This window comes from Amphiprion ocellaris, chromosome 16, assembly GCF_022539595.1.
Source record: "Amphiprion ocellaris isolate individual 3 ecotype Okinawa chromosome 16, ASM2253959v1, whole genome shotgun sequence".
Lineage (NCBI taxonomy): Eukaryota > Metazoa > Chordata > Actinopteri > Pomacentridae > Amphiprion > Amphiprion ocellaris.
The window spans coordinates 28,222,912-28,246,199 of NC_072781.1; the positions used below are offsets into that span (position 1 = coordinate 28,222,912).

The window sequence follows — 23,288 nt, forward strand, 5'->3', positions numbered from 1 at the left end:
TGTCATCAGGGAAGAAAAACTCCACTGATGGAAAGACCTGATCATTCAGTATATTCAGGTAGTCAGCTGACCTCATTCTTTGGGAACATAACGTTGCTGAACCTGACCAACCCCAGATCATAACTCTAACCCCCACAAGCTGGTAGACACTAACCATGATGAGGGCATCACTTCATCTGCCTCTCTTCTTACCCTGATGCCCCCATCACTCTGGAACAGGGTAAATCTGGACTCATCAGATCACATGACCTTCTTTCAGTGCTCCAGAGTCTAATCTTTATGCTTCCTAGCAAACTGAAGCCTTTATTTCTGATTATTCTCACTGATCAGTGGTTTTCTTAGAGTTACAGCTGTTTAGTCCCCATCCTTTGAGTTCCCTTCACATTGTACGTGTGGAAATGTTCTTACTTTTACTATTAAACATAGCTGTGAGTTCTGCTGTTGATTTCCTACAATCATCCAAGAGTTTGTTCCGAGCACATTTGCTCCTTAAAGATGATAATTCCCCACTATCCTTCAGGTTTTAATAATGCGTTGGACGGTTGTTAACCTGATTTTTGTAGTTTCATCTCCTTAGTTGTTTTCTTTGCTTCATGCAGGCCAGTAATTTGACCCTTCTGAGACAGATTAACATCCTGTCCATGACCACAGGACATGTCTTCCAACACGTTTAAGAAATGAGAAGCTCCTCACTGCATCAGCTAGAGTTAAGTAAGTTGTTGCAGCTGAAACATATTCATCACTGCAGTAATTATCCAATGGAAGGATCTTACCTATTTGCTTAGTTAAATCCAAGTGGTGACTTTTTTTTTGGACAGCCAGTGTCTTAGATAATTTATTCGCTGAATAAATATAAAACTAAGTCTGCAGTTAGCAAATGCTTACAGTGGAGTTTATGGATAAAGTAGCAGATATTAGAATACTCAATAAATAAATGTATTTAGTTACAGCTCACCATCAGACTGACTTAAAAAGTGCTGCTGTTGTTTAACTGCATAGATTTTTACTTTCTTATTCCAATAAATGCTAATAAGCTGTCAGCTAGAAAAGTAATCTAGTTGTTTTCTGTTTATCAAGTTGCAAGTTTGTTTACAGCAGAAAGTCTAACAAACCTTTATTTACATAATCACATCTCTTCCTGCAACACTTCAAGTCCTGATCAGCTTCAGTTATTTTCCATTATTCTGAAATATGTGACTCTGTAAATTTAATACTTGTAACAGTTTATCTACATTGTGGTATTTGTACTTTAAAGTACAAGATCAGAGTACTGGGTGCAGAGTTCATGTGACCAAATCAATGAAACTTGAGTTCATCTTAATTTATTTTCAGGGTAGAGCTACAGAAGTTCCACCAGAAAATGGTCACTTTCGTTTTTTCAGGCAGAACTGGCTTTTTAAATGTGATGATTTAATGTTTTTCTGTAGATAAAAACTAATTTGACAGTTTTTTTTCACTTTTCTACTGAAAACAAAGCTGCAGCTCACCAGTGTTCCCACTTCTGAATAGTTTGATCATTTAATGTGTAGTTTAACAGCTAATTTTTCAAAGAAGTCGAGTTTTAATGTCTCAAATTAATCTAGTCACTGTCCTGGTCATGTACATCACAGGGTTAAGATCCGCTTTAGTCTGTAAAATATCTAAAAGTTCAACTTCAGTTTTGTCTTTTCTGTATCTAGTAGCTGAAAAACTACATTTTAAAGCTAGATTTTAAACTTACGGTCACATCTTTAAGAAACATCAAATTTTCATATTTTAGAGGCTGAAACCAGAAATTATTTGGCTTTTTTTCACAGCTATAACTTGGTGTCAGTGGAGGACAGTTTAACACTTAAATCAACACACAGTCTCTGTATTGTGTCAAATGTTTTCGTCTTTATTAACGCCCTTCAGCTCCCAGTTTACTTGTCCTCAGGCTTGTTGAAGCAGTAGGTGAGGCAGCACTTCCCGCAGTAGTGACGGTCGAAGTGGCTCGCCATGAAGACACCAGCGCCGCACTCATCAGCAGGACACTCGCGCCTCAGCCGGTGGATTTTGCCGTTCTCATCCACCTGACAGCAGAGAGTAGAAATTTCTAAGTTGTGTAGCAAGAACGAGATGAAACTGAAGTAGAAAAACATTTGGGAGTGGTTCTTTAGGGGGTCGAAACTGAGGAAATATAAGCTTCTAACTAGTGAAACCATAAATTATTGGAAATTTGAAGAGTCCGCTTTGCCACCACTTGACTTTTTGATGCAAGTTTAGCTCCAAAACTTGTTTATACTCAATTAAAACAAGCTGCCAAAATGTTTCATAGTTTCCTTTGTCAGGACAAAATAGTACAAAAAAAACTCGTGTGATTTTTCTCACAATTTAAATGATTAAAGCAGGAATATCTTCACTAATTAGAGCTCAAATGTAGAAACACACAATCATGTGAGATCAGAACAAAACTTAAACATGACCTGACAGCAAAATTAAGACGAGCCAATTTTAAGAGCCTCTACCTTGTAGTACTTGAGCACAGCGAGCTTGACCTTCTTCCTCTTGTGCTTGTTCTTCTTGGGGGTGGTGTAGGACTTCTTCTTCCTTTTCTTGGCACCACCACGCAGCCTCAGCACCAGATGAAGCGTCGACTCCTGAAGATGCGAAGAAACAGGATGTTTAAATAACAACAACCTGGTTCAGTGTGTCGGAGGTGACTGAACTTGAACCTGTCCTCAGGTTCTACAACCAAACAATAAAAATGACCTTTAACGCTGAGGCGGCAGCAGAATATACAGATACTATTCTACAAAGTTTTGGGAGCTTCCTGCCCTCAGCTCACCTTCTGGATGTTGTAGTCGGACAGCGTCCGTCCGTCCTCCAGCTGCTTGCCGGCAAAGATCAACCTCTGCTGATCAGGAGGGATTCCTGCAGCAACAACAAAACAGGCAAGTGTCAGTTTAAACTCAAACCACTGCAGCTTTAGAGGAATGAGCTGAGATTTAGTCAGATTTTAACATGTTCTACAGCAGTTTATTTAGTTTAGGCAGCTTCAGGAACAACCAATTTTCAGTATTTTTAATCAAGTGATGTTTCCCCAATTAAGTTTTGTTCTTTTCTCAGTCCAAATCAAACTGCAGAGGAAGCATTCAAACCATTTAAGTACAAGTAGTACTACCGTGTAGAAATACTACTGCAAGTGCAGCATTCAAAATTGTGCTTGTTGTAGTAATAAATGTATTACAGAATCCTGATGGCATGTAAATCTCAGCGGTACTCCCACCAAAGCAGCTTTCATCACCAACTAAACGCATTCTGTTACATTCCAAGACTTTAGACACCTTAAAAATAGATTTGACAAGCTACAAGAAGACATTTTTGGCCTAACTGCAAGTAAATATTAAAAGAAATTGTCATAACTGAGGACTGATTTCTTGTAAACTAAACTATTGCAGCTCTGCAAAGCCAGAACATTTCTGATCTTACAGTTCTTGTGTTTTACATAGAATTAGACCATCTGGTTTTGACACAAACACATCTGACTGGGTTCACAGTAATCTTACTAGCAAAACATTAGGAACAATTGAAGGCAATCCGTCTCTGATTTGTTTTGACCTTCATTCTTTTTGTAAATGATGAAGCTTAAATATCTCAACCTCTCCTTTAAGCATGTAGAATTAAGGTTACACGGATCAGAAACTGTTTTAAAGACTTTTTAGCCTCTGCTGTACTTTACTCCAGATTTCACCTGTTTATTTGTGGTAACTTTGGATCAGAATCTGGTCTAACTTGGTTTACAAGTAGGAAAAAAAGCAGTGAAATATCACATTTTGACAATTTAAAACAGAATAACAATTTCACATTTTTTAGACTGGGTTTCAGACAGCATCCATGATTTGCCTCAAATGGCAAACAAGGTTTTATATCAGCAAAATGTGGGGCAGAAAGAATCAAGTCACTCAGCACTTAATTTCCTTTAACTTTACCCTTAATTGTCAACCCAGGGGCTGACGTTAGTGTCCTATCATCCCCAATCCATCTAGTTTAACTGATTTATGTATTCCAGTATTTCTTAACACCCTATTACACATATACTGCAGAAAAACTACACATACCAGTGTAAGTCTTTATCCCCAAATTGTTAAGTTCTACCAGAAGTCAATGACAGTGTAATAAGCTCACCCTCTTTGTCCTGGATTTTGGCCTTGACATTTTCGATAGTGTCAGAAGGCTCAACCTGTAAAAACGAAACTCATATTTAGCACAGGTCAAGTTATCCTGCAGTTAACACACTTTAATGAGCAAAAAGGTGCTGTTAAATCTACTGCTGTCTGCCACACGTGTTTACGGTGCTGCGGCTAGCCTAGCTTAGCCACTTAGCTTCACTTTTCCGGTCAGACAGAACCACAGACTTTAATCTACCGCAGTTTAAACACACACAAGCATAACTGAAGTTAGTTTATGATCTGTCAAGTTTATATGTGTGTTACTATGCTCCTTAATTTAACAGTAAAGTCGGTTAAACTGCGGCGACTATCCGTCCATCACAGCCCGGTTCACCCACCTCGAGGGTTATAGTTTTCCCCGTGAGGGTTTTGACGAAAATCTGCATCCTGGCGTTCAACCCACCTAAACAGGGAAACACAGAAAAGCTTTAACTCTCTGCCGGGGCCGAAATGTGCGGCTAAAACTGGTTATTTTTGACAATATTTGGCGTAAACTCGGAGCACCATCTTACCACTAGTGTGCTCCTAATGGCGGATCATGAGAAGAGGGCTTTCGGAGCGAGCGACGGGGTTTTCTGTCCGAGTTCTCACGGGTTTAGTGTCCGCGGCGGCGCCTGACCAGAAGTACCGCCAAACCTTTTTTTATTTTAAATATTTTTCCACCCGCATCACTAGTAAATTAAAATGTATTTTATAACAAACAATTGTTAATTATATTAATAAATATACTTAAAAACATCACTTCCCAGGTAGACTTTCGCGGTAACCATAGCAACGCGCTTGTTTGCAAATTTCTTACCGGCAGAAACTTGACAGGTAGCTTAAACATTAAAGTAAATAACGATGTCTGAGACTAAAAACTGCCGCAGTTCATCTTCAACGCTCGATGAAAGAGTTTTTACACCTGATATTCTGGTTTCTGAGAGCGATGAGAAGTTCTTCCGGTCTCTATATGAGTTTATCGAACATGAGAAGAAGTATCTGCAGAGTCCAGAGGAAGGTCCGGACGAGCTGAGATACATCATCTACCGCTCCGTGTTTCATAAGGTATTAAAGAGATGGAAATTAACAGGATGGAGAGCAAAAGTGGAGAAACGGCAGGATTTAGAAAATATGAGGAGGTTACAGTGATATCAGAATCTAATTTTATTTTACAAAGCCTAAAAACAGTTTGTAAGGCAAAACATGACCATATAGAGCAGATATGTCAAACTCATTTTAGCTCAGGAGCCACATTCAGCCCAATCTGATCTCCAGTGGGTCGGACCAGTGAAATCACAGCATAATAACCTATAAATAAGCACAACTCCAAATATTTCCCTTTGTTTTAGTGCAAAAAAAGTACATTTTGACAATGTCCACACTGGAATTATCTTTCTACAAAACATTATGAATAACCTGAACATTCTTAGGGTTAGGGTTTCTTAAATTTCTTAAGAAGAATAAGTTCACTTTCAACAACATTATGCCTCAATTTATCATTGACGCATTTCAACTTCCAGATCGGATTGTTTCTACAAAGGTACAAAACATTTAATCACAGGTATCTGGAACTGAACGATATAGTATTTTACTTTATGATCGAAATGACAAAAGCCATACAAAAAATAACAAAAACAAGACACAACATTACAAAAATGAGACATAAAATGAGAAAAATGAGGCAAGCGACATAAAATAAATCAAAAGAGACAAAAAATTAGACAAAAAGTGACAAAAAAGAAACAAAACAAAAAAATGACAAAAGCAAGAAACAAAACAAAAAAGTGGACAAACACAAGCACAACAAAAAACAAATGATGCACAAAGCAATGAATAAAGCGAAACACAAAATGACAAAAATAAGACAAAAAATACAAGCAACGGTTGATCCAAACCATCAACACACTGATGCAAACTTGCAACAAAGAGATTCATAATTACTACAACTAGAGACAAAAACTGAAAAGAGACTCAAACCAACTACAAGGACAAACAAAATGACCACAGAGAGAAAGCTAAACGGCTATAATGGCATTGCAAATATTCAGAAATAGCGTTAAAGCAATAATTTACTCAAAATGGTGGTAAAAAGACGCACCGTGACAGAAAAGAGCCAGAAAATGATTACAAAAGACTCTAAACTGACCACAAAGAGATGCAAAATGACAACAAGAGAGTCAAAATTACTGCAAACAGAAACAAAACAGCTTCAAAGAGACACAAAATGACAACAAGGGTCAAAATTAGGACACAGAGATAAAATACAACCATACAGTGACAGCTGAAAATACACAGCAAAGAAATACAGAACAACAAAGACACAATATATGGGGATATATGATTATTTAATATCAGTTGTGTGTCCGTCCTGTTTCTGGCAGGTGATTGGACGAGCCACAGCCTATAAGAGGCTTCTGTTGACCATAAAGGCCGAATATGACGACACCATCAAGGAGCTGAAGAGGAGGGAGGATGAAGTCCAGGCGGCTCAGCGGTCTGAGTTGTCTTCCATGTCGCAGGTAGAATCACTGATGACCTGCAGGAGACGAGCTGCTCAGCTGACAAACAGGTGAGACGTCTGTGTTTACAACCATTTTTACTCACTGTGGGATCATTTTCACTGCAGCCTAAAGTCCTGCACCTCCATGGAAACAAAACAACTATGACTAGAAGAGAAGTTAGAAATGTGCTCTGTGCAGTATGACACAGTTAGAAGGACGTAAATACCAGACAAAAAGAGGGTGGCTCTACATTCTGTGGATATTTTACTGTTTACATTTGTAGTTTGCTTCCATACTTGTCTCCTCTCTGTCTGCAGTTCAGCCCAAAAACTCACAACAAGCTTCAGGGTTGCACTGAAAACCCCAATTTTCACAGAATTTTAAATAAGAAATACAGAATAGAATCATTCTAATGAAATATCTTAATAGATTTTAAGCTTAGATTTCTGTTTTTCCTGACAGAATCAAATGTCCTAGATGATTCATTCAGGAAATCATGTGCAAAAGTTGAAAATCACAACATTTATTTCAGTTTTTATAGTGTTTTGCTGATAAATAAATGTCACCGGCAGGTTCTGAGGTTGAAAAAGTTATTTACTGAAGTCACTCTTGGCTCATTATTTTTTTTAAAAGATACATTTTTGCATTGCAAATGTTATATATCAAACAAAGGTTCATGCTTGTTGATTTGCTGGTGTTTGCTGCATATTATTGGAGTTCACATTATGGACGGCTGAATGACCCGACTGACAAACCAGTTGTGTTGTGAAGTCAAGTCACAGTTTTTTATAAAACACAATTTTAACAACAGTGGCTGGGCAAAGTGTTTTCCAGTGGAAAAAAAAGAAATAGAATAGAAATGCTTTATTAATCCCTGAGGGGAAGTTTGGTTGTAACAGTAGAAAGAGTCCAGCTACCACCATGAATGCAGATAAATAAGCAAAAATATCTGGTAAGTAAAAATAAACAAGAGGACTGTTATGATCCAACCTCTAGGGTCATCTGGATGTAACAAAATAACTACATGTTATTGGTTCATGTAAAGGAATTTATTGCTCAGTAGTAAACTGAACATAAAAGTGGTCAAACAAAGCAAAACAAGGCTGGTGGGTGTTGACAAATCAAAGAATCAAATAAAACCAAACGAAGGCTAACAGAGTTGACAAACTATCTATAAACAAACACAACCACTAAACTCCCAAGGCAAACAGAAGCAACACCCACCACAAGTAATAGAAACTAACAAACAGGTGGACAGAACTAACTAAACAAAACTGGTGCCTCTAAACACACACATTTAACACACAACAGCTCACATTACTAAAGAGCTTCTTCCCAAAGCTGGTGCACTGCTAACTGGAGCCACAATCTCCACTGAGTCTGGAGGCTCCACACCAAATTAGCAGCCGCCAACAGAAGCTTTAAAAGTCCGTAGTCACCCCTCAATGACTATGGACCACATATAAACGCAAACAACACACAAAGATGCACCAGGGCAAACTGGTCAGAAGTACCAGCCGCCTCGACTCAGAGTTTTGGTTGCAGATATATATACTTGTGTGTGGTGATTGCTGGAGTCTTCGGGGAGGAGGAGTCATGGTGGTGGACCAATCCGATGTGTCGGGAGGCGGGGAGGACCAGGGCTGGGAAGAGGTCTGGAGCTCCAGGTGTAATCTGGAGCTCAGTCTTCAGCCAGGTGTGATCACTCTCCTCTCCACAAGCCTTCCAGACACAGAAGCTGTACAAAATCCATTTCCAAACACACAGCCAGAGACCGTAACAAAGACAAATATAAAATGCAAAATGCACAATAAGTGTAATATACACTACAACCAACATTCCCTCTAATTTTTCCTGAGTGTGAGCAAACACACAAACTCCCTGAGCGTCCCTTGGACCACTGTGAGCAACATCAGACATGTGCACTGTGGTCACACCAGCATCACATCCATTCAAGTTACATGGTTTATTAAAAGAATCACATTACAGCATTTACATTTCTGTTAAAACACTTTGTCAACAGGAGCCAGTTGAAGGCTGCAGTGATTTTAGTGACACTACAATGTATAAGAGTGAAGTTATTGAATATTTGTCTCTCTTTACTGTTGCAGCGGTTTTGCAAATTGCAGACGGACCCTGTTCACTCCATAGACACCAATGTTATTTCTGCAGCTTGAAAGACAGCTACTTTTGATAAAACTGGGCTTGTAGCACATTGTCTGCCTTGCTACAATGGGAAAGAGGCACCGTTTATGTTTTGACAACCTATATCTAATGAGTTATTGATGCTGGAAGTCTGAATCTGTGAATATCTTTCCAACTTTACTGAACTTGGGGCCACTACCACCTAAGGAGTGATATATTTAATTTTGAAAAAAGTATTTAGCCATACTTAAAGCTTTAAGTGCTTTATTAACACGGAACTAAAAATTTTGTATTGTTTTATTATCACAGGTTCTGTCTGAAAAGAGGTGGCATCATTTTAAACAGTGAAATCAAACTAATAAAATGTAATGACCAACCAGTGAGCAATACTGGATTCTGCAAAAACATAAACAACTTTTTTTTTAAAAAAATCTAAATCTTATCTTAACACAGTTAATGTATTAACTTATTTTTGTGTGTATGCATGTATTTAGTGATTTATTTAGTACTGTTAACATATCAGAGTACAGAGTGAATTTTTCTTAAGATAGGCAAAGGCCATTTATTGATTACATATAGGCTGTTAAATGTTTATTAAAAACTAAAGAGCATTTAAAAAAAAAAAACAACTTAGGCATTTATTGAATCACTAAAATACTGTAGAGTACAGACCACATCAGCATGATTATAAGCATCCTCTGGTAAATTAACAACCAGATACTGATGTCTCTCACCATATGGACTTCAGGAGATGACTGGGGGATGATAAACTGTGACCTACTGGTTGGGTTCTCTCTGTTCTCATGTTTCTTACATGTTTGTCCCCTGACAGCCGGGTCCTAATGTTTTTTGAGCAACACACCATTCTATGACGTTTTTACAATGAGGGTTCTACTATGGAACCAGTTTGACATGTTCAGGCATTCTTTGTGTGAAAACTAAACTAAATTTCCTTCACTAACCCAGCCCTCTGGACTTCCAGTAAGCTGTGTTCCTATTGGCTGTCCAGGTGGCTGCTTGGTGTTATCAGGAACACCTGAGCAGCTCAGTGTCTTCCTGCTTTATTTAGCTGCAGACAAACATTTCCTCTGCTTCTCCACCACTGAACCGGGTTTGGCTCTGTTGCTGTAGTTTGTTCTTTAGGCATTGGCTTGCAGCTTCCAGCAGTAAAATAGTCTTTAATGTGTTTCTTGGTGTGTTTTAGGGCTTTGTACTGGATAGTTGTCTTGGTAAATATGGTTCTTTAGCCACAGTTAGCACATGGTGCTAATGTGTGCAGTGATTAGTGGATTTGGTGCAGCTGAGTTGTGTCTTCATCTTGGCTGTAGTGAGTCTTCAGAGGTTTCTGGTCAGACACATTCTGTATTCTTGTTTGAGAACCAGCGTTGGTTGTCCAGAAGGTAAGAGTTCCTGTCCTGATTCTCTGTTCTCAGAGGTTCTCTGGTAGGCTGCAGGAGACTTTAGCGTTTGGGTTGTGCTAGTTTGGTTTTTGTATGGTTTCATTTGGACGACTATCTTGAGGCTCCTCCATGTGGTTTAGTGAGGTTTTCTGAAACAGTTCTACAAAGCAGCCTGCAGCAGAAGAGATTTTGAGAGTTTTTAGGAAGTTCTGGAGACCAGACTTTAGAGCAGCAGAAACATTTGTCAGCAGTTTGAGCAGGAGAAGGTGAGCTTCAGAGTAGAAATGAGACAGAAACCTTCTTGACCCGTGTGGTGAGGTCCTGTACCAAGAGTTTGAGCAGGTTGTGAAGAGTCTGTAGTTCTTTGGTCTGAAAGCACAAGAAGAGTCGACTCATTAAAGGAGAAAACAGGAGATATTGTTGGTTCTTCTGTCGCTCTGCAGTTTCCTTAGACTGAATATCAAGTTTATATTTTAAATGATTTCCCATGTGAGCCCAAGAAGACTTCAATAAACTCCCTCCATCCCCTGGACACAACATATTTTATTACCATGCTAAATCTTTTTTTTTTAATGTTTTTGAGTTTTAATCATAGTTTTAATCATAGTTTTTTGTCTTTGCTTGTTTAGTTTTGTCATCTGTGTGAAAGGTGCTAAACAAATAAAGCTGAATTGATAAACTGAATAATTGACTAACTCATGATTGTGACAACAGAAGTATTTTCATTGTGATTTACGGGTTTGTTTCATTTCTAAGGTTGAGGTTAAAATCTTGACAAAAAAAAAGATTAAAGAAATAAACTACATCTTAAAAAAGCAATCATATCAAAGGAAAAAAGCATTTAATACAACAAAACTAAAGAAAATTAAACATTAAATACAATTAAATTACATTAAACAGACAAAATATTTAATTAAATAATTAAACAGAAGACACAAAACATGTAATTATGAAATTAAACAAAATTTATTAAACAAAAATATGAAACTAAAGATTAAATATTTTAGATAATTAAACATTTAAAAAATAAAATTAAACAAGAATATTAAACATTTTTTTAAAAATACAAAACATTAATTAGATTATTAAACCTTTAAAAATACAAAACATTGAATTAAAAATTAAATGTTTATTTGGAAAATTAAATCAAAGAGAATAAAACTTTAAATAGGAATTAAACAAAATACAATGATGCATTTAAAAAGAAAATTAAACATTGAAAGGTGGTAAAACATTTAAAAAGAAAAACCTTAAAGATTTAATCGAAAAATTAAACATGGGGAAAGAAAAGGAAATTTTTCAAACAAGCCGATAAAACATTTGAAAAAACAATTAAACATTAAAAAGACAAAACATTTGGAAATCAAATCAGACATTAGAAAAGAATAAAAGGTGAGAAAAGAGCAAAACTAAACATTTAAGAAGAATCAAACTAAAGACAAAACATTTGAAAAGACACCAGTTAAACTTTAGAAGATCAAATTAAACAGAAGAAGCAATAAAATGATCAAAAGAGCAAAAACAGATAAAGCAATTAAAGCCTTTTCTAGTCTGCAATGAAAACATCAAGTTGTTTCTTCAAACATTTCCTCTTTCTATGTTCTTGGTTTGACTGTGGACAGATTTACTAAGAACTCATTTCAGAAAACTGCTTTCCAGATAAAGTCTGCTAGTAGTTGAAGCCATTGATCAAACTAATGTTACCTTCTGATCTCCACAAACTTTACTGTTCAGTGAAGAGAATCAAAGTTTGTTGAGGATTTCTAAAAAACCCACAGGTGAAGGTCTGAGAAGAACTCAGATGGATGGTCTAAATGTGAAATCAAGACTCATGGTTACAAGTTTTAAGGCTTCTGTTAACCATAAAGTTCAAACTAACAGAGAAGTACTGAGAAACTTTTAAAACTTCAGTCCTCAGACTGTCTGAAGGTTCAAACTAACAGAGAACTACTCAAGAACTTTTAGGATTTCAGTCCTCGGACTGTGGAAAGGTTCAAACTAACAGAGAACTACTCAGGAACTTAGAAGATATCAGTCCTTGGACTGTCTGAAAGTCAAATCTAACAGAGAACTACTGTGAGACTTAGAAAATTTCAGCCCTCAGACTGTGTGAAAGCTCAGGTCCTGAGGACTCGGGAGGTGTGGAGGCTTTGGAAAGTCTTGGAACTGATGGTTCAACCCTCCAGCCCAAAGGCTGAAGTCCAACCTCCTGAGAAAAACGGTCGAGTCGAGACTCGAGTTAAAAAAAATCTCAAAAACGACAAAAAATAGATGATAAATGCGCAAAAAAAAGAAGAATTAGTATCTGAGCGAATAGCTCAGGGGGATAAGAAGAAGACTACCAAGCGGAAGGTCGCAGGTTCAAGACCGGCCACAGACCTCTTTCTTTCTTTGTCTTTGTCAGGATTTTGAGAAAATTTAAGAAGTGTCTGGTCTTGAACCAGCGACCTGCAGCTCCATAGGCAAATCCTTAACTCACTGAGCTACAGATCAGATACAAAGAAATAAATTCGTCGTCCCTTTGGCATCGTAGTTTCCGAAGTGACCACATGGGTGGAGCCAAGGCGGAGTCTGGGTGGAGTCAGGGCGGAGAGTAGGCGGGGAGGTGGGTGGCGGCCTCCCCCCTCTACTCCCCCACCTCCCACCACACCTTCCCCCGCCCGACGAGTTCTTCGAGTCTCCACGAGTTCTTCGAGTCTCCACGAGTTCTTCGAGTCTCGACAGGTTTTCTCGAGTTTCTGGAGTTTCCATCAGGTCGGAGGCAGAACAAGTTGTCATGAAGAGATGTTGAAGTCGGCCAGGATGGACTGACTTTTTACAGCGACTAGAAGGAAGACCACTAGAAGAGCAGGTCTTTAACCACCATCCATAAAATCCATGGAGTCGCTCCAGAGAAATGAAAGAAGGTCAACTTTTATCAACCTCCATCCACATGTTCAACTTGACATCTTTACTTTGACATTTTTAGCACCACAAACCTTTAGTATCACACTTTATTATCATTTATTAGGACTTTAATGGAATCCACCAGCAGATTTAGTTTTTGTTGAGAAACTTTATTCTTGTCATCGTGGGACTGCAGTATTTAAAACTGTTCCTTCTATTTGACCTCATGTTTATTAGTTTTAGTGGAGAAAGTTATTTTAGTTGTCCATTAGTCTCTTAAAAACCAAATAATAAATTGGATTAGTCAAGCGGTTTAAATTTCTTACTGTCATATTTTAATTATGACAAAAAATATAAAAATAAAGTGTCTTGAGACAATTTGACCTGTAATTGGCATAATATAAATAAAATTGAATTAAATTTGTATGTATCTTGTAATGTTGGAGTAATTCAGCCATATATGTTGGAAAACACATTTTCTTTGTCCATTAATCTGTTGATTGTTTTCTCCACTAATTCATTTCTTCTTTTGGTTTCTAAAATGTCAAACCCAAACATATTCAGTTTACTGTCATAAAAACCCAAAATATTTACATTCATGATGCAGGAATCAGGCAGTTTTTCACTTTTTATCTTAGTTTAGTCAGAAAGATAGTTGATAATGTGTGAATTGTTGCAGCTTGTGAGCTGTAAAATGTTTTAATCTTTGGGGCCGAGTGTCAAAAAACATTTAGAAACCAACATCAACAAAACACTCAACAAAGATTTGAACATCATTAAAGGGAAATCCAACTTTTGTATGACAATTTCTAATTAAAGGACATTTATTTCCAACGTAAATGTGTGATATTCATCCTCTGGAGCTTTCTCTTCACATCGTCTTCCACCTGGACTGGTTTGGTCAGGAGCATGTGTAACAAACATTTGAAAAACTGCACTTTAACATCAATGAATGACACTGAAGTTTAATCTCTACATAAATGAGACTGAGTCTGGATGTGCTGCTCTGTCATTAACTCCTAAGTTTAGGAAAAGTTAAAACAAAAGAGTTCAGATAAGACTTGAGAATGAGCTTATTTTGAACAAACATCTCAGACTTTCTGAGCTTCAGCACCTACAGCAAGATATTTTAACAACAAGCAACTCAAGAGATCCAGAAGCTGGAGACAGTTAGCTTTAGCTGAGCCAAAGAACATGTGGGACGCTAACCTAGCAAACATTTCAGACTTTTCTCTGTGAATTCTGAGAAATAATTTCCTATTTAATGACAGAGCTACACATCTTAACTCAGTCTCATTAAAACAGACTCTAATTCAGTGTCATCCATCCATATTAAAGTGCAGTTACCCAAAATGTTTGTTGCATGAGCTCCAACAAAACCTGTCCAGGTAGAAGGCCACTTTGACAAACAGGAAGTGGAAGATTCCAAGCAGATTTATAGAAGGGGGAACCGGACTGTACTAAGTGTGGCCGAGTATAGAGGGGTGTTTTGTGGGTTTTTAAGGCTGATAATGATTATTAGTGAGACATTTGGAGTAGATACTCATTTGCAGTAAATGAAAGTATTTAAAATCTTGGAGTTAAACTTAGAAGAACACAAACTCTAACAGAAAACTTTGTTGATACGTTTTTGTTTTGTTTACAGATGTTAAGTTAAAGGAGTTTTATTCGTGACGTATAACCAATCAAATCACTCCAGAAGACAGAGCGACCACAGGTAGATAAAGGTTCAGAGCCAAAGTAGCACCATTTTTAAATGTATTTATTACCGTAAATCAGTAAAAAATAAAATACTGATAATCAATAAATCAGTCAGCCCACAATTACTACAATTCTACAATGTATGTCTCTTTCCTTTGACTTGTTATTTGTACAATATACGATGTATATTATGGCGTTTTTTCATACTAAATGCTATACTATGATGTTTTCTAAGAGACATACGATGCTACTCTGTTTGTTCTGGCTCTGGGCCGCTGCACTCCTCCTCTGTTGTTTTCTGGATTGTACTCAGCTGCATGCCTTCGTCCACCCGGCCTCCGTTGACTCGTCCCGCCTGCCGTCTCTGGAGCTGAAGCTGGATTGGAACAGACCAAAGTACAGTCCAATCACGATGTCAGCTGCCTCTCAAAAGGCTCCTTCATCTGGCAGGTGGCAGCACTTCTTCTGAGGGGAAGCTGAGCTGGTCCAGCAGAACTTTGGAGATGTGTTCCAGTGGTTGGTGGATGTGTGGGGAGATAGAGAGGGACCTTTGAATTGTTCACAAAGGAAAACAGGGAACCCATTGGTAGTTTTAGTTTAGGATGCTACTGTGGTGTGTTTTTGGGTTTAAAGAGGTGAACAGGAAGAGTTTTTTTTGTATTGATTATCTTTTACTTTGTTCCTGGTTGGAATGCCCATCAATGTCAATGTGAAGTTCACTTTTAGTTCTGTTTATTTATTTTTATTTTACTAACACTCATTTGTTTTTAACCCCCTCACATGTTGTGTTGTTGTAAACTTACTCTTTCAAATAAATACTCGTCTAACCCTCTGGAAACCAGCGTTTGGACTGTTTTTGTGTTGCTCCTCACCTACTGACAGCTGTGGAATAAAGGCTATACTGTGACGTTTTTAGAGCGACATGCTATATTATGATGTTTGTTGGATGACACACTATACTATAGGCTTTTTTATTTGACATATTACTGTGACTTTTTTTTGTTTTAGTTTTTTTTAAGCAACATAAGAATTTGAACAGTTTTAAAAGTTACTATACTTTTACTTGTGCAATGAAATTATTCTATGGCATTTTTTAGATGACATATTATACTCTGATGTTTTCTTGAATTACATACTATTTTGACAATATACTGCACTATGACATTTTTTGAACCACATATCATACATGACAATTTTAGGCAACATCCTATCATTTTACGCTTTTTGAACCAAATAATAATCTATGTTTTGTTTTTTTTTCTTGCCAACATGCTGTACTATGAACTACAGGCCATACTATGTTATTCTTGAGTAAAGCATCCTATACTAACATTTTCTGAACTACATCCTATACTATGGCGTTATACACAGAGTGCTTTGGTTACATGTTGATTTATAATCTAGATTTTTTTCTGTTTTGTTTTTTGACGGGATTACCACAGACCTGACCGTGAACACCGTTGACACCCACCTCAGGGAGACGCTGCCTAAGATCTCAAGGCTTCTTGGTCGTGGTCTTTCTGGCACGTACTCTTCCAAGATGAGCCAGGAAGTTTAACACTTATGGAATGACACCAGGTCTAAGCCGACAAACTTCCAATTCCTCCTCAACCCATAGTCTCTGGGAAACCTACATGGAGTAAGAAAAGTAGACAGAGAACTAATTAAGTCTGTACAGAACATATTAAAAAGAAATCATGCTAATTAAGTACAAAGAACTGAATTCGCCAATATACTGGAGACCAGAGCTATTTAATTTGATAAGTATAACCTTGTTTAGTAACATTTCAATTATTTGAGAGCAGTCCTAAAGAACTGCCTGTAATCCCAATCATAAAATGGGTTTGGAGGAAGAACATAGATGGTAATCTGGATATACATGAGTTTGGCTTTATAACTACTGTACTATTACAAATGCTGATACTACTTCAACGACTCTAACAGCTGTTTATACTACTACTGCTGTTTGTACTTTTAGTATTACTACTACTGCTTGTACAACTATACTACAGCTACTATTAATCGTCTGGTATTTGGTTGTCAAGCTACTAGCTCGCATTAGCGTTTTGCTAGTGGCTAACTAGTTAGCTCTCATAGACTGGAAGCTCTCAACAAGATTTAATACTGGAAAAAGAGCCAAAAACTATTCTTACCTATGAAAAGTCATTCCAAGTTTCCTTGTCTCAATCGTACGACGTAGTGTGTAACTGTATGCAGCACAGTGAGCCAGCATACTTGTTTCCGTTTTCACGCCGTCTACATCAACAGAACGCACTGAAACTTTGCTCCCACTAGCTTAGCCTCACAGTAGCACGCAGCTCAAAGGGGCGTGTCCTATCTACTCATTCATATCTATGAGAACAACGATGGCTGCACATAAGGACGCCTGTCAATGACGTTGATTAGCTGCGTAAATACCATTATATACAGTCTATGGTAAATACTATGTGAATCGCATCATTGGCTGCAGCAGCCAGTCACCGATCACTCACTGACTCACACTGAAAAATAGCACAGAATGAACTGTTACGTGTTTATTTTATTTACAATTTAGGTTGGATTTTTTTTTTGTGCGCAGCGCAGATTTTCTGTGCGCAGAGACAGTGTCAGCAGTGCGCAATTGCGCACGCGCGCAGCTTAGAGGGAACAGTGCCTGCAAGTAAAAATGTCACATGTGAAATAAGAATGTTCATGTAAGTGTAGTATAATTTGATTGGTGTTACAAATTAACCTAACAGGTGTAAGTATTATAGTTACGACTCTATAGTGTTATTTATGGTGTGAATTTACCTGAGTAATTAAATAGTGATGATTTAAACCAAACAAAAATCTCTGTATCTCTTTGTAGAATTTCCATCCTTCAGACTAAAACAGCAGAACTTGAAGATCAGATCAACAGACTGAAGTCAAGCAGAGACCAGAGCAGCTGGATCCCAGGTACTGATCAAAACTCAGTGTATCATGCTGTGTGTTAGAAATGTACATTTGTATTTTGTGTTTTTGTCGCATCTTTCTTTGCTTTCTAGACGTATATTTTTTTTAGTCACAGGGCTGCAGCCTCGTACTGATCTAGTGTTGGCTTGCACTGATACAAATGTGTGTTTCATTGTTTTCCAGCTTACAGCAGGTGTAAACGTCGTAAAGATTGCAGTGAATCTCTACCTCAAATCATCTGACTTGTTTCAGAGGATGAAAATTCCCTGCAGGTTCACAGACAGTTGTGGAAGAGCTGCTGAGTGGGTTTACTGTGCTCAGGCACCAAGGCCCCGATAATGTTAGTTTCTTTTTGGAAATGACACAAACAAGCAAAAAATTACTAAATGACCACAACATGAGACACTAAATTATTCAAAATGACCTTGAAATGAACATAATTAGTACCACAAAAAGACACAAAGTGACCAAAACAAGAAACTAAAATATCACAAAGACACAAAGTGACCACAAAAAGAGACGCACAACCATAAAGAGACACAAATGCAGCTTGTTATTTTTTACTGTGAAGCACTTTGGTCACGCTTTGGGCTGTTGTAAAGGGCTGTACAAATAAACTTTGATTGATTGATGGAAGAAGTAAAAAAATTAAATGCAAAATGATGTAAAATGTCCATGAACCTACAAAACACCGCAAATAGACACAAAACAATCATTCAGAAAGAAAATGATGCAAAATGTCCACCAGAGACAAAGTGACAACACAAAGTATTATGAAATGACCATTAAAAAACACAAAATAATCATAAAAAACACAAAATGACCTTAAAAAACGCTAAAGAAGCCAGTTTGTTTGTGTTGGGATCTCTGTTGTCAGGGATCCGTTAACTTTTAACCTCTTTAAAGCTCTCCTGTGTCTGTCTACTGTCACGCTGTTACTTCCATTAAAGCCTCCTGTGTCGTCCTGCAGGTGTGACAGTGGCTCAGTCTTATCATCTCGACTTTCTGGACCAACACCTGGAGGAGCTGAAGAGTCGCAGAGCTGCTCTGATGGACACCAAGAGTCGGTGTGTTCCTCTGGATGTCAGAAACAAGATGGATGTTGAGCTGCAGTCCGCCGAGCGCCGCAGAGAAAAGCTGAACACCGAGAACCGAAACCTGAGAATCCTGTAAGATCAGAAACACTGAAGCTGCTGCTGAACACATCACACACTCACTTTATATCAGAACCACTTGTGTTCAGGGAAAGATAGGTGAAGATATCGTTCATCTTTAAATTTAAATACATGTGCAGCTTCTCAATAAAACTTGACTCAAATACAGAGTAGCAGGTGTGTAGAAACTTCACTTTTACACTGAATTAGTGCAGAATCTGCCGAGTTAAAGCACCTGACAGGTCTGCACTCATTAAGATATCCAGATAGAGATCCATTCTGGATATTTGGTGTGGTTTCACCATTGTGCTGCAACTGAAATTGATTATTAAATGCTCCAAAGAGCCTCTCAACTTGACCTACTTATCACCAAACAGCAAACCCACACAGTTAGAGATGAGCTGATGAACTCAGTGCAGCATTTAGCAGCAAAACAGCAGCTTCAGTCTGACACAAACAGACACACAATGACCACAAGAGAGGCATGAAAAGAACATAAACACACACTGCAACATCCAGCCATCCATTATCTATACGTAACTTAATTTTCCCAGCTGACTTAGGGTGAAGCCAGGGCACATTACAACAAAAAGACACAAAAAAACACAGAGCAGCTACAAAATGAACACAGAGAGACAAAACAACTACAAAGAGACATAATACAACTACATCGACACGTAGACTGACAATAAAAACACCAATATTCACCATCAAACTTTAAAGGTGATGATAGAAATAAAGGTGTTAAACATAATCAAGTGAACAAACGATGTGTTAGTGCAAGTTTAAAGTGACTTTTTGACTTTGTGTCTGCAGATACATACGTCTGAAGAAAGTGTGCGACCGTCTCAGCAGCTGGGAGGAGGAAGAAGAAAAGGTTCCTCTGGAGGAACTCATCAGTTCCACACTGGACAACATTAGACAGACTGACACTGGTGAGACACTGATGAGAAAAGATAACATGAGAAACTAAGAAACTTTATTTTTACCCAAGATATTGCTCAGAAAATTTTTTTAAAAATTAAGAAATATTACAGCGCCTAATAGAAAAACAATAAGATATAAGTTTGATACATTGCTAAAAATACAAATAACTAAGGTAAAATATGAGTAGAATAAATTAGAAAAATAAAAAGTGATACTGCCAGTAATTCTAAGGTAGAAAAGTAATATGTGAAAATGAATTATTGCAAGCAAAATTGAGATACTGCAATATTATTAAACTAATATTGCACAAATTACCCAGAAAGTAATATGGAAAATGAGACTGATGCAGGATAAAGAGTGTTTCATTCAGCTTTAAAATCCTAAAAAGGCCTCATATGTGGTAGAAAACAAGTAAAAATGTCTATTTATTGATTTCTTTAAGCATTAAAATGATCACATTTTCAACAAATACTGATTCTTTGCAGCTTCAGGGATCAACACATTTCATTTAGTGCCACTTTGTCTTCAACAGACACATTTCCGCTGTCTCAGTTTGTAATAATGTCTGTGTTGCATTCAGGGCTCTTTATTGTGTAGGACTTACTTTTCATTTTATGTTTCTCTTCTTTATGTAGTGTTGGACAAAGACCCTCGCAGGTTCGACGCTGAGCTGTTTGAGAGCCAAGAGCCGAAAGGATTGGACGAGTCCATCCTCCTGAGAGCTCACCTGGACAGGTGATGCATTCACAGACAGTGACTCTGGTCAGAATTTTAGCTGTCAGACTGAATCCTCCTCCCTGACAGGTTCATGGAGCTCTTTGACTCGGCTCAGTATGAGGAAGCTGCTGTCCTCGCTGCCAGAAACCCTCCAGGAGTCCTGAGGAACCTCGACACCATGGAGATGTTTAAGGGTGGACAAAACACACAACAAAACACACAACAAAACATACACATCTCTAGATTTTATCAGCATGTTCTGAAAAAATCTTCACATAGATTTATGCAATGGTTTTCACTGTAATAATAATAATAATAATAAATTTCATTTATAAAGCGCTTTTCCAAAAACTCAAAGACGCTGTACATAAAATACAATAAGATAAAACAAAACTGTTAATTAAAATCAGTAGGTAGTAAAACAAGTTCAAGATAAAATACAGAATCACTTAAGGAAAGCAGATCTAAAAAGGTGAGTCTTTAAAAGGGATTTAAATGTGGTGAGGTTGGTGCAGTCACGGAGGGCATGGGGGAGTGAGTTCCAGAGTGCGGGGGCGGCGATGGCGAAGGCTCTGTCCCCCCAGTGTCGCCGGCTGGTCCTGTGCGGGATGGAAAGGAGGCTTGTGTGGGAGGAACGGAGATTCCTGGGGGGGGTGTAGGGGAGGAGCAAATCGGTAAGGTAAGAGGGGGCAAGATTATGGATGGACTTGAAGGTGAGGAGAAGCAGTTTGTACTGGATGCGGTGTGAAATGGGGAGCCAATGGAGGTTCTGCAGGACGGGGGTGATATGGTCGTGAGAACAGGTTCGGGTGAGGAGTCGGGCAGCAGAGTTTTGAATGAGTTGAAGTTTATTGAGAACTTTGGAGGTGGAGCCGAAGAGAATGCTATTGCAGTAGTCAAGGCGGGAAGTGACGAAGGCATGAATGAGGGTTTCAGCGGCTGAGAAGGAGAGGAAGGGGCGGAGACGGGCGATGTTGCGGAGATGGAAATAGGCAGTTTTGGTGATCTGATTAATGTGGGGTTCAAAAGTGAGGTTGCTGTCAAATATCACACCGAGGTTGCGGATGTGAGCAGAAGGAGATAGGGTGGTGTTATCAATGGTAATGGGGGAGTGGGGAAATGGTGTGAGTGATTTAGGTCCAATAAAGATGAGATCAGTCTTGTCGCAGTTTAGCAGGAGAAAATTTTTCCTCATCCAGGATTTAATGTCGGCCAGGCAGCTGGAGAGAGAGGGGAGGGTGGTGGTGGCGGTGGTGTTGGTGGAGATGTAGAGTTGGATATCGTCGGCATAGCAATGGAAGTGTAGGTTGTGGCGGCGGATGATGTTGCCGAGGGGGAGGAGGTACAGGATAAAGAGGAGGGGGCCAAGTACTGATCCTTGAGGGACACCATGGGACAGGGGGGCGGTGGCGGATGTGCAGTTGTTGACCTTGATGAATTGTTGTCGATTTGTGAGGTATGATGTGAACCAGGTGAGGGCGGTGCCGGTGATGTTAATGGAGGATTGAAGGCGGGACAGGAGGATGGAGTGATTGATTGTGTCAAATGCTGCAGAGAGGTCGAGAAGAATGAGGATGGTGACTTGTCCGGAGTCTGAGGAGAGGAGGAGATCGTTGGTGACCTTGAGGAGAGCGGTTTCAGTGCTGTGATGAGAGCGGTACTTAAAAAACAGCAAAGATGCACACAGTGACCACATAGAGGCACTATACAACAATGAAGAGACACAAATCGACAACATAAAGGTTTAAAATGACCACAGAGACACAAAACAACCACACTGATCTCAAACAGATCAAACAACACAAAACAACTACAAACAGGCTAAAAATAAACACAAAATGACTACAAAGAGACAGAAAATGACCACCAAAAATAACAAAGAACAACCCCACACAGACACAAAACTACTCCAAACACACAAAAAAGTCTTTAACAAGACACAACATGAGCCTGAAGAGACACAAAACGAATACAGTTACAGATAAAGACTACAAAGAGACACAATCACCACAAAACGAAACAGAACAACACTTAACAGACACAAAACAACGATAGAGACAAGGATGACTCCAACAAGAAACAAAAAAACTATATAGATACATAATTACCAGATAGACACACAAAACAACTACAAAGAAAACAAATTGAAAACACTAATTTTTCAGACACACAAAACTATATAGATACAAAAATGACTAGATAGACACACAAAACAACTACAAAGAAAACAAGTTTTTTAGAGACACAAAACAACCACAAAAAGACAACAAAGAGACCCCAAATTACCACAAAACGTCTTAAAAGAGACACAAAATGACTTCAACTAGACAGAAAACGACTACACAGACACACAAAACAACCACAACAAAACAAAATGCCCACAAACAGAAATAAAAGAACTACAGAGTAACACAAAAAGACCACAAGGAAACACCTTGAGTGGGAGTTGTGTAGCAGAGGTTACCGGCCTTTTACAAGCTTCATGAGACACAGTGTGACTTTGTGTCTGCCTACATCTGTCTCCACCTGTGTCAGGTGTGTCGGGCCCTCCAGGCTCCGCCCCTCCAGGCTCCGCCCCTCCATCCCTCCTGTTCTTCAGAGCTCTGCTGATCAGCGTCCAGACCGGCGGTGAGCTGTCGGCTGATTTATCTCTGCAGGGCGTCATCTGTGCTCTGCAGCAGGGAGACCTGAGGCTGGTCGTCTACGCCGTCACCCAGAACATGTAAAGTATTGATTGATTTGTTAATTGAT

The 23,288-nt window shown here is 38.5% G+C and overlaps 2 protein-coding genes across 2 annotated transcripts in view; one reads left to right on the forward strand and one right to left on the reverse strand.

Moving 5' to 3' along the window:
• Positions 1 to 1,855: 1,855 nt before the first annotated feature.
• Positions 1,856 to 4,764, reverse strand: rps27a (ribosomal protein S27a). The gene is made up of 6 exons (XM_023295404.3): positions 4,703 to 4,764; positions 4,529 to 4,593; positions 4,147 to 4,201; positions 2,807 to 2,892; positions 2,487 to 2,618; positions 1,856 to 2,051 (listed from the first exon to the last, which is right to left on the reverse strand). Exons 2-6 carry the CDS (start codon positions 4,574 to 4,576, stop codon positions 1,902 to 1,904), a joined length of 471 nt encoding a protein of 156 aa, XP_023151172.1. The 5' UTR covers positions 4,577 to 4,593; positions 4,703 to 4,764; the 3' UTR covers positions 1,856 to 1,901.
• Positions 4,765 to 4,973: 209 nt separating this feature from the next.
• The window catches only part of LOC111584822 (clathrin heavy chain linker domain-containing protein 1), a 29,858-nt gene continuing 11,543 nt past the window's right edge, over positions 4,974 to 23,288 (forward strand). Inside the window, 8 exon segments of the mRNA XM_055018787.1 lie at positions 4,974 to 5,237; positions 6,554 to 6,741; positions 17,654 to 17,742; positions 18,710 to 18,908; positions 19,710 to 19,828; positions 20,456 to 20,555; positions 20,625 to 20,731; positions 23,073 to 23,259. Coding sequence (XP_054874762.1) covers positions 5,034 to 5,237; positions 6,554 to 6,741; positions 17,654 to 17,742; positions 18,710 to 18,908; positions 19,710 to 19,828; positions 20,456 to 20,555; positions 20,625 to 20,731; positions 23,073 to 23,259 — 1,193 coding nt within the window. The 5' untranslated portion in view covers positions 4,974 to 5,033.

Excerpts from the sequence above, each read along its gene's own strand:
- rps27a (XM_023295404.3), bottom strand. The coding sequence starts at position 4,576 with ATGCAGATTTTCGTCAAAACCCTCACGGGGAAAACTATAACCCTCGAG. Across the intron at positions 4,202-4,528 it reads GGAAAACTATAACCCTCGAG|GTTGAGCCTTCTGACACTAT; the intron begins GTGGGTGAACCG and ends TCGTTTTTACAG. Across the intron at positions 2,893-4,146 it reads CAAAATCCAGGACAAAGAGG|GAATCCCTCCTGATCAGCAG; the intron begins GTGAGCTTATTA and ends TTGTTGCTGCAG.